Source organism: Agelaius tricolor, unplaced genomic scaffold (genome assembly GCF_023055355.1).
Source record: "Agelaius tricolor isolate 1412-34295 unplaced genomic scaffold, bAgeTri1.0.p SCAF_20, whole genome shotgun sequence".
In the NCBI taxonomy this organism is placed as follows: domain Eukaryota; kingdom Metazoa; phylum Chordata; class Aves; order Passeriformes; family Icteridae; genus Agelaius; species Agelaius tricolor.
This window is the reverse complement of record NW_027269280.1, coordinates 7,813,505-7,831,317: the sequence shown is the minus strand read 5'-3', so window position 1 is coordinate 7,831,317 and position 17,813 is coordinate 7,813,505. Positions and strand designations below refer to the sequence as shown.

Genomic DNA, 17,813 nt, shown 5'->3' with positions numbered 1-17,813 from the left:
TTTTATCAGTTAAAGTTAAGAAAATGCAATTCTCAATGCTGTATTTAAGTCTTAAAATATAATGTTGGCTATTAGCAGAATTCTGTGTTTGAGCAATCACCATAATATGTGTGCAGCAGTATCTCCCCCTGTGATTACTGAATGGTTTCTATTTTGGGAATGTTTCATGGCTCAGCTTGGAGTGCTCTTGGGAAAGCTCAAGTAGGAGAGCTTACAAAAAGCTAGTTTTATTCTGATGGTAAATCTGCAGAGAGGCAGTTCAAAAGACCAGGTGTCTTACATATTTGCAAGTTGATCTTTGAAGCTTTTCTTTTTTCTTGTATCATGGAATCAATGCAACACACATTTTGGGAACTTTCTGCTTTTTTTTTCCTCCTTTCTGCAACGTTTTGCCATCTTCTTGATCAGAAGCTTTTTGTTTTAAGTACTTAGCAGAAAGATGTAGATGGGTTTATAATAATCCTCACAGACTTAGCTGCATTTCATGCTGTTCCTGTGTGAATCTCCTTTTGTCAGAGGCCATCTCTGCAGCAGTCACAGGAACCTGAATTAGCCTCTCTGAGCCCTGTGCTGCTGCAGCAAGAGGTTAAGTCCATAAGCCAGTGAGTTTGAGGCAGCTCTGGTACTGCTGGCTGTGCTGCAATCTTTTTTACTCTTTAGTTAATCTTCTGTTTCTTACTTTTTCCTAAATCTGTATCTGAGAGCAGGCAAGAAAAGTTATATGGGCACTTGCAGTTAGTTTTTCTTGTTCTGTGATGTTTCTTTCAGTTTGTTGGATTTTTTAAACAAAACAAAACAACAGCAACACCACATGCATATATTCAAGCATTTGTCTCAGGCTCTTTTGTATTGAACCTGGTGGAGTAACAAGTATGACAATAGTTAATGTGGTTGACTGGATGAATTGGTTGTTTGGATGAAATGTGGTTGTTTGGATGAAAATAGAGTATAATTGCTTAGACAGAGTGATTTTTCAGTTAGTTTCCCCCCTGAAAATAAATGGAAGCACTTCTCTACATAAATTTAAAAAAAGAGAAATTGCTATACAAGCCTCAGATTTATACATGATCTCTGGTTTGAGGTGGACTCATAGGTTATACAATGTGCATGGAAACAGCAGCACATTTCCTTCCCCCTTTGGAAAATGGGGCTCTGTATGTGGAGCTTCCCCACCTGCACTTGGAAGGAAGTACCCAGTCATTTGTAAAGCAAATTAGAGGTATTTGCATATATACTTTGAAAATCCATATTAGCATTCTTTCTTCTGTCTTAGGATCATTTGTTTTGGTTAATATTTTCTCTTTTTTTGAAAAAAAAACAAAACAAGCAACAAAGCATTATATAAAAGTGGCCTTTTATGAAATGGAAACTAACTTTTAAGTGTTATAAGAAAATGCCTTAAGCAAACAATTTTTTCCCGGAAAAGTAATTGTTTAGTTGTAAAAAGTATTGCTGCTTAATATGTTTAGTCTGGCGTTCCAAATTTTATAAACATCTTTCTCATTTGAAATAGTTTTTAAATCTTGTTTTCATGTTTGGCTGGTACTGCTGCTAAAAATTTGCAGAGTTCTCTGATAGTCACAGGATGAGTGTTCTACATGATCTTATGCTTTGAGCACCTGTACCAGAACAAAGCTGCCACATTCAGGTGAAGCTCTTTGCACACCTAAAGGATATGCTTTCCTAATTATGGGTTAAATGTTGATTCACAGGTCTGCAAGCATAGCTGGCTTCCAAAGATCTGGATTCTATTGCTTAATTTTCCTTACAAGTGTTCTTACAAATCTTTTGTGAAAGTTAGATGTGCTGAACTGAAGAATAAGAGATGGAGAAAACCAAAATATTCAGTTATGTGAATTATTGAATATTTCCAGTTTGTGAAGAGGAAGATAGGATCTGTGTTCTACCATGGGAAAAAAAGTTTTAAGGTTTCTTGGATTTTTGGATTCTTGGATTTTTGGATTCTTGGATTTTCTTCCCATGCAATTGTTGTGAACACTTGGGTGTGTTTCTCTTCCAGCTGCGCCGCATGCAGGAGATGATTGCCCAGATGCAAGCCCAGATGAGGATGAAGCCTGGTGATGACTAAGGTGCTTAACAGCTGGATGCATCAGGTATTGCTTTTCTGACTTGTTTTCACCTCTTACATAAGATTTTGGCAATGATTATTGTTAATTTTGCACATTGGCCTTGCATTTACTGTACTTAATAGGAAAAAGTGATGTCATGAGTAGACTAGAAAAGATATATGCCAGTGTTATCTTCCAGCTGTTTTTAAGACCTGTAAATCCTTCTCTTCAGTGCCTTACTTTTGGATCATCAGGCTTTGCTTCTGTTAGCACAAGCTGGTCAGAAAGTTAATTTAATATGTAAACAAAAGATAGAGTGTTTTGGGGTATGTAGGCTGCTGAGTTTTTAACAGTTTTCTCAAAGAGCCAGACAGAATTTTTCTCAGGTGTACTGAGTATAGACTCCCTTGATATGTCTGTTGTATTAGGGGAGATCAGAGTGAGTGAAGAAAAAAATTCCTGTAGCACATACTCATTCTTTCTTCTGGTAGAATTTTTCTTTTAAATGCAAGAACAAAAAATGGAAGGATATGAGAAGCCTTGTTGCTTAATACTTCAGTTTAATACTCTAGTTGTGATTGCTGGTCTTGTGGAATGTAAAGCTTGAATAAAATGGATTATATTATCCCTTATGACCTTGTGTCAGCTGCCAACATTCCAAGCCTAAAATAAGGAGATTTTTTTGTTGCCTTTATTTGAACCTTCAGTCTTCCTGTTTACATAAAAAAAAAAGAAAAAAAAATCATTAAGAAATAAACTTATTCCCTGTATTCTCACTTAAGCAGAAGTCAATGGTTTTACTGGTATGGGCACTGTTCCCTCTGAGTGAAGTACTTAAGGGGAATTCAGTAATTCAGTCTCAGGTTTCTTACAGTCACAGTTTCAACTGTTGCAGATGGAGAAGTCTTCACATCATGTCTTCCAACTTCCATACTAAGATGTGTTTTCCCAGAGTTGGAAATCTAAACACTGAGGATAATTTTGTGGCTCACCACATGGTGTACATGAAAGCAGTGTCTGACAGAGAGCTCTCATTGTCCAGCCAGGAGCTGGTCATTTTGCAGCCTGTTCAATATTGTTAAATACTATAGTCTGAATTGAAGGTTCCAAGTTTTCACTGTGACTTTCTTGTCATGTGGCCAAATTCTTACCATTTGTAGAAATAGTTATTTAGTGTAGGAAAGCTTTTTTAGTGTAAATTATTGTTGCTGGTTTTGCTAAGGAGCTCAGTTCCTTGTAGGTGTTAGAAATCATATTTAATCATATGACACCTTCAAACTGATACTCAATAAGAAAAACACACCATAAATCTACCCTTGTCCACAGTTGTTGTTGGCAGGACAGAGGATGGCAAGGGATACAAATATATTCAGAGTTCTTTGCTCAGTTCCTAGATGCTGCCTTTGCTGTGCAATCAGTATCTGAGGGCTGATGGGATGTAGTATTCCCATTAATGGTTAGCCAGAAATGGCCCCAGATCCCCTGTGTTTCACAGCTTCTGGCAATACTGGATATGGCCTTTATAAAAAGGAACTGGAGCATGGTTTGTCCCAGGCTGAATTTGCAGCCATGGCTACTTAAGTAAACAGAGTTCTGAGCATGCTCATGTCTGTCCTAGGGAAATGTTCTCCTGTAGATACCTCACTCTGCTCATCTGGAGTGAAGCTTGCACCACTCTGTTTGTTAAGCAGACTTTGCAGATTTAACTGAGTGTTCCCATGATCTTGTTGTGATTTGAACTAAATCTTGAGGTGAAGTTAATTGGGCTGAAATACTTGAGTATGGATGATTCTGAGAAGGATTTGAATGAGATCCTCATACATGGAGGTCTTGCTGTTACTTTGGAATTTGCTAAGCTGCATTTCTGCAGCTGCTGTGGAAATCATGTTTGACAGATTGCTTTTAGGAAAGACTTTGGAACTTCTGGTTTTGTTACCCTTGAGAGAGAGAGTGATAGATTGATTTTTTTTAGCATAATTTGTTGGCCAGTATGCAGTCAGAACTGGAGATGCAGTGCTCCTAAAGCAGGGTGTTGCTTTATGATCCTGCATGTGGAAGGGAATCCTCATCCAGAGCTCAGCCTTGGGGAAGTTTCTCTCATGCATGTGAACTGACTTTGCAACTTAGGTGTGATGAGTTCAACCTCCACCATTCCCATCAGATTTATTTGCTGTATTTTATTGAAATTACTATTTCTAGAGAAACCAGGAAACTTGTAATTAACGCAGTGGCTAACAGAGCCAAACTGCCAACAAATTTAAATGTAGTTGGTGTTAATCTTTTTGTTCTATCACTGCTTATCTTGAACATCTCTCAGGTTCTAGTTTTACAAGAACTTTAAAGGATCACCTGTTCTACTGAAGGTGCAGTCTCTCCTCCCATTGCTCTTTTGCACCCTTACTTTGTGCTGAGAAAAATATATGAGTTTATAAACAGAAAGTTAATGTAAAAATTAATATTTTCACTCTTTCTATTTGAATATATACCTAATTTTTTGTGTTTTCTTCAAAAGTCCCTTAAAATATTTTCCCCTACATAAAGTACAGTTTTCAGGTATTTTGGGAAAAGGTGGGTGTGGTGTGGTATGAAGACCTTCATAGGTAAGAGCTGGAGAATAAACAATAGGGTAATGAAATGTGTTAATATCAAATATGTGAAATACCCACTTCTGATTTCAGGTGTATTTTGGAGTGGGGAGGAGATTGCTGAATGCTTTGGGGTTTTCTAGGAGGAGCATTGCATAATGATTAAAAAGTGTTAAACCCAAATTGTTGCCAAAAAGACTGACAAGTCTGTGTTACCAGAAAGTGCTGCACAGATGGGATGACTGGAAGATCTGGTTTGCCTGATTCCTTTTGAATAGGGCCATCTTAAAAGGTTTTATGGAAAAAGCAAAGGGAGAATTCACTTCAAACAGTTTCCTTTACTTTCAAGGCTGGAGTAAGAGAATAAGGGGAGTGACAAAGGCAAAAATTAGATGCAGGGAATACATTCAAAGTTTCCAAAGAGGGCAGACAGATTTCTAGCTGTGGAGAAGTAGAATCCTGAAAGGGAATGAAGATGAGTGCTGGTGGAGACTGGGTTAGAGGTAGAAAAGGAAGATGATTTTGGCACACTGGTCGTTCCTGTTTCCAACTGCAGTTTCTGACAAAAGCCCGTGAGAACAGATTGTGGTGATTAAGATCTTTTGAGTGCAGCCCTGACAAAGGTGTGTTGACCTACACTTTTGTCTCTTTCCTCTAAACATTTAATATCTTCTGTGTGCAACTAGTGCAGGTGGAGCAGCAATGAGAGCACAGCTAGACACCAGAATATTCTGAGAATAAGCAGTAACAATTTTTTTACCCTGACTTTTGATATACTCCCCTTGCTAATCTTTCTTGGATTTGTTTTTTCTTGCAAAACACAAGACACTGCTATGAAGTGTAGGAGCTTATTGGTTCTTATATTTGACAGTTCACATGAAGGATTGAAGAGAAAGATGGAAGGTGGAATAAGGTAGCAAAACCTAAAACATATTTAGTTTTATTTGGGTGCTCAAATATGAAATGCTTTTGGAATAAGCCTGCAGTAACTCCAATAGCATATTTACGAGTTTCTGAACTTATCCATCTCAGATGAGCAATTATTATGAAAATCAGCAATAATTGTACCAAGTGAAATGGTTATTGGTGGATGTTTCTTCCCTTTCCTCCTCTGCTTCTCAAAGTGTATCTCTTTGCAATCTGTTTTCCTCTTGTTATTCTTACAAATCTGATTTGTCTGTCTGCACTCAGTTTCAAGATCATACTGGGACAAATCAGTAACAGAAGCCAGGCTGTGGAATGCTAATACAGCCATCTGGAAATGTAGTTATAGTTAGGAAAATATGTTCAGACAAAAAAGAAACCCAAGCATCTTGCGCTTAAAATATCTGTAGGATGTTGAAAATTCTATTAGTATAGCTTGTGATTTCCACAAGCATTTTAAAACCTCCTGATCACATTAACACTGTTCTGGTTCTTGATAAGAACAGTGCTAAAGACACCAAACAGCTCCTTCTTTCTGCCAGTGAATTGACATCATTTAACAGAAGACACAAAGCACTGTCATAGCAACCAGGCTTCTAAAATGATGCTGCTGAATGCTGAATTGATCTGATGAGAAATGTCATTTGAGGAAGTAGAAATGATGTTGTAGTTTTTTTGGCAACTGAAATTGAGAGCCCAGAGAATGTGAAGCTCGGGCAAATTTGTAGTATTTGTAGCAACTGCCTGGCACTGCCAGTGGATGTTTCTCTGGCGAGAAACTAGACCAGGAGAGTGCTGTCAGTGTCCAGCTCTCCTCAGCTCCTCTGACTGTGGGGAAGTCAGCAAGCCCTGCATTGATGGGCTGGCACAAGTTCTTTCACCTCTAGAGAACAGACTTGTGTTGGAAATTGTAAGGTAACATGAGGAACCTGAAAATGTGTCAGGGCCACTTTTCCCTAAAGAAACAGAGGAACATTTCTGATAGTTTTGAAGCTTGGATCCTGATATGTAGATGTGACTCTGTGGTTGTCACCCCTATTGACATAAATAACTGATGAGCATTGGTAATCAGTTTAAAGGCCAATTTTGTAATTTTCTGTGAACTGGGCTGATGATGTTTGCTGTGGGGAAGTCTGAGGTCTTGCTACAGAGTAGCAAAGGAAGGGGAACAAACTTGAAGCAGTGAAGTCAACAGAGGGTGACTGAAACACCAGAAAACCAAAATGTTTGGGGTGTGGTGACAAAATGAGTCAAAACCTACAGCAGAGCATTGGTGTCATCCAGTACTCCTCTGCCTTTTGGAAAGATGCCATTTCTCAAAGTTCTTGCTGATGATGGGACACTCAAAGGGCAGTAGTTATCATTAAATGGGTGATATTTGAAGAAAAACAATTGAGATGAGTGAGAAAATGTAGCTGCTTATCAAGCAAATTTCTCTCATTTGGAGTTCAGAAGTGAACACAGAGGTGCCAAGTCACCTTGTGTTGTAGTGGTGTTCTTGTAAGAGCTGAGGGGGAGACAAACCCATTTCTTTACAAGGTGTTCAAAATCTTCACAAATACAGGACTCTGAGCTATGTGACCACTGGATCAGGGTGCAGGTGTATGTAGTACTTGCTAGTTATGCTGCTTACTGAGAGAGTTTTGTTTTAATGGCCCACTGGAGGAATATCCTCTTTGTTCAATAGTGGTATGAACTCCTGGTGCAGATGGAGGCATTTGTTAACTCTGGGTGTTGGTGAAATGAGCATAGGGGACTGTAAGGTTGGTCTAGTAAAGCTGGAGGTCAAACTTGGCAAGAATAGTATCAACCTAATTGTATCATAAAATATTGCCTTACAAGGAGATGAGGAAGAAAGAGCAGTGAAATGAATCCATGTTGAAAGGACACAAACATACTTTGCCCAAATGTGTTCTAGGAGCTTGTAAAATGTAGGTATTGTGTAGCTAATGCTGCTAACATCAATGCACAGCTGTGCTTAGAACCCAAAGCTTCATGTTTATTGGAATCCCAGTCTTTTTGTGAGTCTGAAACATGAGTTACAGTTTCTTCTTGAGGTATCTTCTGTAACAGATTAGAGTTGGGCAGGCAGTGGCAGAAACCAAGTTTCTCTTTCAAACTCAAAGTAGCAGTGTAGCACAACAGGTTGAGTTTGAATTTGAGTATTGAATTTGCTTAGAAATTTATGGACTCTGGCTTTAAAGCCTTATTGCTAGCTTGCTTGTTTAGTTGTTATTAGAAGTGATGGGCTCCTTAAAATGAGAAGGAATTGTGTATTGAACAGAACTCCCACAGTGAGAAGGACAAAGAGCAAAGCACATGGCTCTGTATCCCCACTCTAGTCTGGATGAGTGTTACAGTGCATTTTACAAGTAAGTTGGCAAAGAAACACAATAGTGTTTTCTAGGATATTTCTATTTTCTCCATCCAGATGAGCATTTAGATTAAACTAACTTTTTCTGTCAGGAATGAGGATTTTTGGGACTGGAGAATTTGGGGTGTATCCCCTGAGTTCCAAATCTGACACAACTTCTTAAGCGGGATCCAACTTTCAGGAAAAGCTGGGATTCTGCTTTCTTTGTAGCAGCCTTTTTGATTGGCAAGTAACTGTAGAAATACCCAGAACTGATAGTTATTTTTGAAATTACAGACCAGTATCCGTTCTGATTTTTTTTTTTTTCAGCCACAGGAACACTGCTGTATGAATGTTTGAAAAAATATCTGCTTTCCTGCTTTACCTTAGCAGTGTTGGAGTGTGATGTTGAGCTTGCTGCCTACTGCCTGCCCTGTTTAGCTGAGTGGTTTGTTTCCCTCAGCAGCAATAATGCTTCACAGAGCAGGCCAAGGTCGATGTGCTGTGTGCAGGACTGTTGAGAGGAGCTGGGGGGGTGTGGGTGCCTAAGAAGTTATGCAGCTAAAAATAAGTTCTCATTTAGAAGCTCTTATTGGACATTTGTGATAAATATTTGGGACCAAACTGCCCAGCTGATCTAGTTGCAATGCAGGTGCCTGTGCTGCAGGAACTGCAACTCCCCATTCCCTGGATTATGCTGCTTTGCTCACAGGGGCTCTGACAGCCCCCAGTGCTCTGACAGTGCTGAGAGTTTGTCCTTTCTAATGCTCTGTTTTCCACTTTTGTTCCCAGCAGCATACGGTTCTCTAAGTGGATGGGTGCTCTCTTTTCTTTGCCCGTGGTAACGTTCAAATGCTAAAGCTGGATGCCACAGACCAAGACCTGCATTAAAACACAAAGTCTGAAGATCGTGTTGTAAACCTGCTTGTTTTATATAATCATTGTTATTCAACTTATAGTGTATCTTTTTTGATTCCTTTCATAACACTGTCTTCATACTTACCAATGTGGTTTTATTATCCTTCCTGTACCTTTTTATTCAGAAACTGCCAAGAGTACACTGTTTGGACTAGTCATTGTGGTGGGTTTTAAGAATTAATCATTTATCTGCTAGGTTGTTCTGAACAGTTTTGTGGTTAATACTAAGACTTTGTGGCGTGTTTACGGTAAATGTACGTGTGTTTGCACAGTATTATACCTTTCACCTGCCATTTTAGGTTATTCTGCATCGTATCGGTTTTTCAGAACTTCCTCTGTGCTTTTGTTGCTTTTGAAGCTTCATCTCTGGTGATTTGCATTTGTGTGATGTATGAGAAAATGTACGAAACGAAATGAGTCACCAGTGGTTGGAAAAAGCTGACTTCTCTAAATCGCCGTGCCTTAACTCACCTAAACACTCCACACACCAACAACTTGTGTGGATGCCTCTGGAGGTTTGGCTTCAGGTCGCAAGAATTGATGGCAAAAATTTGTCACAGGCATTTCTATCTGTCAGCTGAGTGATGGCATGTCCTGATTTTTTATATATACCATAGCACTACTTTGAAGTTTTGTAATAAATTGTATGAATGTGGAAAACGTTGATTTTCTTTTTGGGGTGGTTTTTCTTGTTTTATTTTGCCTTTTCAAGCTAATGTATGAAATGCTGTAATGGCATTGTGCACGGTGCATATTCAAAGGAGTTGTGATGTTTACCCTGGGATATGAAGGTGTTTTCTAAAATTTGTATACCTGCAAACTGCATTGATTTCATTTCAAAACACTTTTTAAAGTGTTTTACCTGTAAGTTAGGTAGCAAAGCTTCACATCCATTTTTTTCCAAAGTTCATTAAGCACCTACTGATGTCTTTGGGTAGATGAATATCTTGGAAAATCTGATCACACACCTTACTTTATAAGTTCATGAATGTTGTTATTTCCTTTATGTCATTGCTGAGTTATAGCTCTATTCTGCATGCTTTTGTAGTCTTGTGTGTTTTATATATGCACTAGTGTAAATGACTTTCCAAATATGGGATTGAGACACTTTGTCTTCTTACTAAATTAGGGTGTCTTTCATGTAATGATTACCCCTAATTTTGCTGTCTAGCAATGAGTGTTTAATCAGGATAGGATTCACAAATGATTGGCATTACTGGGATGCATATTTGGCTTGCTTGGAGTTGAACTGCCTAAAATGGACATTACCTTGTTACTTCAGTGGCTGCTGTAACAAAGTTGAAAGAAGAAATGGAGTGACAGATTTGCATTCACACATATTTTCTGCCATTTTTATGAAGATTTTAATTTAACCATGTCTGTCCAGAGGGCCAAGGTGAGAGACTTAATGGCAAACTTTTTCTCATCATTTGTTTGCTGTTATTTGCACATTTCTTGTTTTTCTTCCAGGATTTTGCATCATGTTTTGCAACCTTCTTAATTATGTGCTGTCCGTTTGTGCTTGTGAAAGTCAGGACAGCCACACCCCTCCTGAGAAACCCAGACTTCAGTTGGAGACCTTAGGTACAAGCTAGATTAGCTCTCTGAGCAAAGGTGGCATGAAAGCTTTGCCTTTCAAAGCCAGCTAGGACAATGGGGAAGCAGACTCTCAAAAGCATCTAGTCTTTAATTTTATTAAAAACTGAGGAGTTTTTTTCACTCTCTTTAAAGCAAGGCACCTAAAGTCAGTGTCACAGGTCTTGTGTAGGAAGCCTCAGTGAAAAGCTTTTTACTTGGTGATACTGAGTACTGATTGATAGTCTGTGCTTTCTTTGGGCTTGTGGATTCCAGATGGAGCATTTTGGCTCAAAGTTTGAGATCTATTTTAATAATTGTCCAAGAAGGGCTTGTAGAGCTGCTGATTCCATATGTGAGTATTTTCCTTTCAATGTAGTTTTATTTTTTTATGCTTTCTACCACTTCTTTGATCTTGACTGATGTTAGTTTTCAGTTACATTTGAACCTGGTTTTGTTAAAATACTTAACAGCTTACTGGGGGAATATATAGTTGTTAAACCAAGTCTTTGTACTGTGGAGCTCTCTGGACAGAGGACACTGGCTAGACCCTGCTTTCTGACTTTGCATTTCAGCTCCCATAGGTGTTGGCAGTCCCAGGGCCTTGCAAGACAAGTCTCTTGCTCTGAATTTCATCCTGGCCTTCTCCAGTCAGATGTTTTCCAGCACTGGGACAAAGTGCCCACATGTAACTTTTTTAATGACTGTTCAGCAGGATCAAAGAGCATTTCACTGCAGTCCTTTCAGTGTTCATTAGTTTTAAAACACTGTGGCAGACTATAAAACAACTCATGAAAGGCTGATTAGTTCATTGGTGCCTTTAATTGTGGTGCGGAGTCTCTGATGGTCTGAGGCTTTCTAGCATTTAAAAACAAGGAAATTTGCTGACAATTACCTGATTCATTTTTTTCTGATGCTTTGAATCAATGGCTAAAAGTGAGCTCAGGGTGAGCTAATGTGGTTTTAAAATGTATGTGCCTTGGATTGCCAGGCCTTGGAAGTGTCTCCTTGTTTTGTTATGAGGGATGTTTTGAATGAGAAGGTGGAAGAAATGCCAAGATAAATGCTGTGATGACTACAAGGATTTGAACAGTTGGTATTATGGCATCAGTGTCACATTTGTTCCAGGCAGGGCAGTGCCCTTCAGTTATGCAGCCATCACCCTGCCAAGCTTATCCTGTCCTGTATTCTGAAGAGTTTCAGGTCTGATCATTTGCCTGTCCTTGAAATGGTAAAGGCATGACCCCTCCCTGAAGCCATGGAAGTCAGGGGAAGGATCTGGGTGTCCTTAGTCTTCATATCCCATTCTCCTTTCTTCTCTGCTGTTGAGTTTTCTATGAGTTGTTCTCATGTCATGTGCAACTGCTGCTTTTCATTTAAGTTCTCTCTTGCCTTGTCTTAAACAGTTATGCTGACAGCTTTTACCTAAAATAACTTCTCATATAACCTCTTTAAAATTTTTAATGGAAACAGAGCACACATTCCTACTTCACACAGCATGGTTGCAGTATGATTCAGGACTTCCCACTGTATTTTGAGATGTTAAATCTGGAAACACATTTCCTATTTACTCCATTTGTGTTTGGGTTTTGTATTTTTTTTTTGATACTGTATACGTCCTTCTCGATGCTGTGTTTCTATTCGAGAGCAGGGAGTGCTGCCTTTTATAGTGTTTGAACCTTCAGGGAGGTGTAGGGTGGCTGCGGGGGTTATTCCTGCCCATCAGCCGGGCCCGGGGCTGTGTTCTCCAGCCGCTGGCTCGGGGCGGGGCTGGAGGGGGGGATCGCTCCGGTGCTGCGGCCGGCGGGTCCCCTGCCCTGCCCGGCTCCGGCAGCCCCCGGCCCGGCTGTCACCGGCGGGTCCCCTGCCCTGCCCGGCTCCGGCAGCCCCCGGCCCGGCTGTCACCGGCGGGTCCCCTGCCCTGCCCGGCTCCGGCAGCCCCCGGCCCGGCTGTCACCGGCGGGTCCCCTGCCCTGCCCGGCTCCGGCAGCCCCCGGCCCGGCTGTCACCGGCGGGTCCCCTGCCCTGCCCGGCTCCGGCAGCCCCCGGCCCGGCTGTCACCGGTGGGGGCGGGCCCGGGGCGGGCTCGGCTCCCGGGATTGGCGGCCCCGGGCGGCCCCGGCCCCTCGGCGGCGGCGCGGGGCGGCCCCGCCGCTCGCACTCCCTCAGTCCCCCAGCCAGGCTCGCACACACGGGCACGGCTGTCGCTCCGGGCAGGCACCATGAGCACGGCCATGCGGTACAAGAGCAAGCTGGTCAACCCAGGTGAGGCGGCGGGGACGCGCGGCCGCTCCGCCCCGCGGCCCGGCGCGTCCCCCTCGCCTCACTGTCTCTCCTTTTCTCTCCCCGCTGCCGGTTCCCCCCGCGGGCATCCCGCCCTGGCCGCGCCGCCCCGCAGAGGAGAAGCAGGTAGGTGAGCTCGGCTCTCCGCGGGGATGCTGCTGCTACCTGGGCACGGCGGCCGCTTGGCCGCATTCATCCGGGAAATAGGCGCTTTGCCTGCCGCATCCCCCCGGGTTTTGGCTTGGCTTTCTTTTTTGTCGCTGCCTTTGGGTGTGTCGAGCGGGTTCGGATGGAGAAAGGCGGCGCGGGGCTGGCAGAGGCGTTTGGGTATTGGGAGCACGTCTCGCATCCCTGTCCTCTCCGCAGCACAGATGCGCAGACACAGCCCCGCTCCTGCCGCTCCTTGGTGCTGCAGCCGATCGGCACCTCGCAGGCGGCCAGGATTTGGGTGTTAGGAAACATCTGTTTTGCTTTGCAAAGCTAATAGCTATTTGGAGACATGCCTTTGAGTCCTGGAGAGAGAGGAGGGGTGATGCAATCAGATGACATCGACAGGTTTTTTTGTTGTCTATTTGGTATTTGGAGGGATTTAGGATGTTTGAAAAGAAGATGAATCTTCCTCTGCAGAGCTTGAATGCTTAAGTGAGGGGTTATCAGGGTCCTGTGTGTTCCTCAGTACCCATCATCATGATATAGGGAAGTCTGCTGTAAAGGAAAGAGCCTTTCTGTCTCACAAGGGTGGGGATGGAGATGATGGTTAACGCAGCAGAGCAGTGCATGGGAAGAATCTCACCCATTCCCAGCCTGGTTTACAGTTACCCTTGAGTCCAGTCTTTCTCTAAGGCTCCAATTCTGTATGAAGCAAACACCTTGCCTGCTAAGACCCTAGTACTGCACAGCCTTTTTGGGCCACAAAAAAGCAAACTAGCTTTGTAGCAGCTTGGGTATTTACCTGGCCATGGCAAGAGATGGTGCTTCCCTATATAATGCAGACTTGGCACTGTGCATTTTGTGGGCTGCTGATCGCAGTGATGAGAAGAACAAAGTAAATCTAGGGGTAATAGGATAATGGGATCACCAGATGCATTTTTCCCAAGGTACTTGAAATTTTGCTACTATTTTGTAGCTATTTGTGAACATTGTAGTTAATTCTTGGTTTATTTCTGGATGAAAGCAATCCAGAATGTGTTCTGACACTGTGGAACATCTAGTGTAAGCTGTGAAGTGGGGAGAAGCTTTGTGACATCCCCCCCAAACCATGCTTCTTCTACAGTTCATGTTTTTAAATGAAGAAGGAAGGGGGTTATGTATAAGGCTCCTTTCTGTGCATTCCCTAGGGGAAGAAGCGAGGCAGAGATCAGAGGAGTCTGTTGTAGATATTATCATAACTCCTGAAGGCTCTTGTCACACTGCATAGGCAGAAGTGGGCTGGATCTGGAGCCCAAAGAGCCCGTGTGTGCAGGCCAGTGCAGTTCCAGCTGGGCAGAGGAGATCTTTCCTGCAGTGTGGAGGAGGTGTGTGTGTGACCGCGTGTCTTACGCTGAGTGTAGAGTGGCTCCTGCATGACAGAGCACAGTTCATTGTGGATTTGGGCCAGGCCTGTTACTTGTGGATGGAAAGGGGAAACCAAGCTGTGAACACAAAGCAATCTGTTAAAATTAAACTGAATACACAAAAGCATAAATGATTTTTATTTAGCATTTTTTAAGAGTGGGATTTTTCTGCCTTTTTTCCAATCTTCTTGCATCTGACAGCAGATAACAGTTGAAAGGCTTTACTAAAGCTATAGTTCTTGTCTGAATTGGTTTTTAAAAAAAATTATAAAAGCTGGTTTTTAATGAATATTTGGGAAATGAAGGGAGCTTCTTAGAGGGCAGTACAAAATAGATTGCATGTAAGTAGGGTTGCCTTTGGTAAAGTCTTAATAATATTCATGACTTACCAGTCCATAGAATGGAACAATGTGGTGTCAAAGAATGTGTGTTCATCCTCCCTCACAGCATGGTCAGGGCTGATGCATTGTCTGGGTTCAGGGTACTCTGATTTGCAGATTGGGCTCCTAATTACTGCCATTCATCAGGAAAAAATAACGGGACATTCTCCAGCTCTCTGATTTCCAAGGAATGACCTCTTAATTACTGAAGTCAGTGGAGGTTTCATCCTGGTCTCTGTGTGCAGAGCATCCAGCATTCCCAGGGGAAGGGTTGTGGTTTAAGTTCTTGGGCTGCTGTGGAGCTCTGTGGCAGGTTGCCTGGTGACACCAAGCTCCTTAGTTTTATTATACTTCAGCTCAGCACCTCTTGGAGAGGGATGGTTTTTTTCCTAGCAATTTATTTACTGCTGGATCCCTAAGAGAGATTCTCATGATGGAGCTGTGTAAGAAATGAAGCAATAACTAATGTCACGTGTGCAGAGGAGTAGGCCCCATGTAGGGAAACCCAGCACTTTGTCAAGAGTTTGACAGGGCAAGTACAGCAGATGGATGCTCTGCCAAAGCCAGAGGTGTTGCTGTGGGAGGAGTAAAGGTGAAACCTTGCAAGTACCTGGTTAAACTGGAGTCTCCTGGCACACTCCTGCAGGACATGCCTCCTATCTAGTGTTGTTGGCGTGTGTGTGTTTGGGGTGTTACCTTGCTGTGTCTCTGAAGCTGGCTCCTGCCCATTCAGGTTCATGTCTCTCATGTTCTTTGAAGTCATTGTTTCTTTTTAAATCAGGAGGATGGGAACCTCTCCTTCCCAAGTTGATCTCTCCCCACCCCATCAACTTGCAAAGTTGTTTGGGTGTGGGAGCAGAGACTATCTGGTGGATCCAGTTCTTTCAGTGGGTTTGAAATTAGAGGGCTGTGCCTTTTGCATTCAGTTTAGTCTTTTTTTTCTACTTGAACTTATTTTTAAGTGGTCTGCTTGTCAGTAAAAATATATATGGGGGTCTGTGTATAGAGAAGATGCTGTGCAAAAAGTACTTTGATTGGAGGAGTGGTTTCAGTTCGAGTCATTGAAAACTGAATTCATTGCCCTTATGTTTCAGTTTTGAGAATCTGGGTTTTATATGTTAAAAACTTACATTCAGACTCCTTTGGTTTTTTCTTATTAAAAATGGAGCAAAGATTTCTATCATTCCTGGAACAGCAGATATTGCAACAGCAGAGATGTCTTCTGTCTAAAATAGCAACTGTGCCAACACAGAGGATCATTTTTAAGGTCAACTTTCAACCCCAGCCTTGCCTACTGGAGAACACTGGCTGGTGGAAATCCCCCAGTTCCCTGCTAATGTGTACTGAACTGCCTTCTCCTTTTCTCTACTGAGCTTATGGAGAAATAAGCCCAGATGGGCTACAGGTAAGTGTATCTCCTGAAAGACTGCACTCTGCATAGAGCTGAGACACCCGGGGTAGTTGCAGATACTGCCCATCACACTGAGGGCAACTCAGTGCAGGCAGCTGCTGATGACCAAGAACAGATTAAGAGGAGGGAAAAGTGGTGATTCCTTGTGCTTGCCTTGAGCTTGAGGTTGAATATGACCTAATGTAACCCTCAGTTCCTATGTAGATACCTATGTGGGGAAAATTGATTAACTGAGTTTTGTGAAACATGTGATGAGAAGTATCATCAGAGTGGTAGGTTCTCTTGTACAGCAACTGTACAACAAAGACCATAAAGCAGAGTTTAGTCTTTACAGAATCTCCCCAAAGTCTCAGCTGGAGTAGCCTGGAGGACTTGTACCTGCACTGTTCCTTTGTAGCATTTCCATCTTTCACCTAAATGTTTTTCTTACAATAACAGTTCTTTTAGTCTTGTGGCTAGAGGAACATTCTTGCTTGTGCAGAAAAGTATGGAATCTGGAAGGAGAACAGACTACCACTGACTCTTTAATTTTCTCAGAATTAAACCAATTATTTTATAATTGTGATTCTTTGAGTCATTGGGAACAGCAGTATGGATCTGTGTTCCTGCTCTGTGTCAATTCAGGGTGGTTGTGGTGAGGTGGCTTTTTTTTTTTTCCCCCTTGGAGAAAGCAAAATTATGTTTGCAGCTGTCTAATGGGATATTTCACCACAGCTGGATAGTCTCTCACTGTGTCATAGCTTGCCCTGGGTGAGGCTGTTTCTCTTTGACTCCCCACATTAATGTCTCTTCCAACCTCTGTGTGTTCCAACCCTGGTCATGCATCCTGGCTACCAAGATGCGCCTGCCAGAAAGGGAGTAGCAAATTAGTCACAGAATCTGGAGGTAAATACTGGAAACACTCTTAAAGCAGCACATCCCTGCTTGTTTTTCTGATGTCCCAGTGTATCTTGGCCAGATGCAACATAGGAGTGGAAGCTTTTACTTCTCTGTGAAAAGCCTTGTGTGTTTCATTCATTTTTTTTGGCCCATTTCAAAAGACAGTGTTGGTGCCTTGCCCTCGGAGCTGGGCAGAGTCTCAGGGCTCAGAACAGTGCTGGGAGGGTGGGACTGCAGCAGGTCGGGAGGTTCAGCCTGTCTGTCCTTCTGCTGTGCATCTGTCCAAACAGCCTGGCTGCAGGAGGCCCTGTGTCACAGATGGGCTGGGCTGGGAAGGGAAGTTCATCCTGGGTGCTTGGACTTTTTTTTTTTTTTTTTTTTTTTTTTGCCATTCTTTGTCTGCTTGGCTACTTGGAAAAGGGCTGTAAAAAGAGGTGAGTGCATGGACTTTGTGGTGAAACAGAACCACTGGAGAGCTGGGCAGAAATTCTGTCTCCTGCTGCTGTCTCTCTTCAATTATTTATGCTCCAAATGGATGAAACAGTTGTGAGTGCAGGGCAGGGGAGAGGTTCAGCCCTCTTGGTGCAAGTACCAATCTGCAGTTTATGGAAAGGAGAAGTAAGTGCTTCCTGCACAGGATTTTTGTCACTTCAATTTCCCTGCTCAGTTACTTGTGCACAACTCCAAAATTCTGCTGTGCTTGTGAGAGTTGTACAGGGCTGTTCCAGTGTTCCAGGCACATTAACCAAATGTGTAAGTTCAACAGATGGTAGGGCTTGATCTTTGCTGATATTGAGGGAGTAGGAACCACCTTCATTTAACCCCAAGAGATGCTGGTGACACTTGTTCAGCTGCTGGGTTCCAAACTGCTGGGGCTTTGCAA

At 42.5% G+C, this 17,813-nt stretch overlaps 2 protein-coding genes across 4 annotated transcripts in view; both read left to right on the top strand.

The window, feature by feature from the left end:
- LOC139598689 (septin-2) overlaps positions 1-9,515 on the top strand; it is a 34,411-nt gene extending 24,896 nt beyond the window's left edge. For 2 of the 3 annotated variants that reach the window (XM_071445407.1, XM_071445404.1), the window contains 2 exons: positions 2,021-2,114; positions 8,727-9,515. In XM_071445407.1, the coding sequence (XP_071301508.1) occupies positions 2,021-2,089 (69 nt within the window). In that variant the 3' untranslated portion in view covers positions 2,090-2,114; positions 8,727-9,515. Of the gene's footprint in view, positions 1-2,020; positions 2,115-8,723 lie in introns of all 3 variants that reach the window. The other variant, XM_071445406.1, reaches the window with a different exon arrangement.
- Positions 9,516-12,453: 2,938 nt separating this feature from the next.
- Positions 12,454-17,813, top strand: part of SEPTIN5 (septin 5) — a 42,458-nt gene continuing 37,098 nt past the window's right edge. The window contains exons 1-2 of the mRNA XM_071445403.1: positions 12,454-12,689; positions 12,823-12,833. Coding sequence (XP_071301504.1) covers positions 12,647-12,689; positions 12,823-12,833 — 54 coding nt within the window. The 5' untranslated portion in view covers positions 12,454-12,646. The remainder of the gene's footprint in view (positions 12,690-12,822; positions 12,834-17,813) is intronic.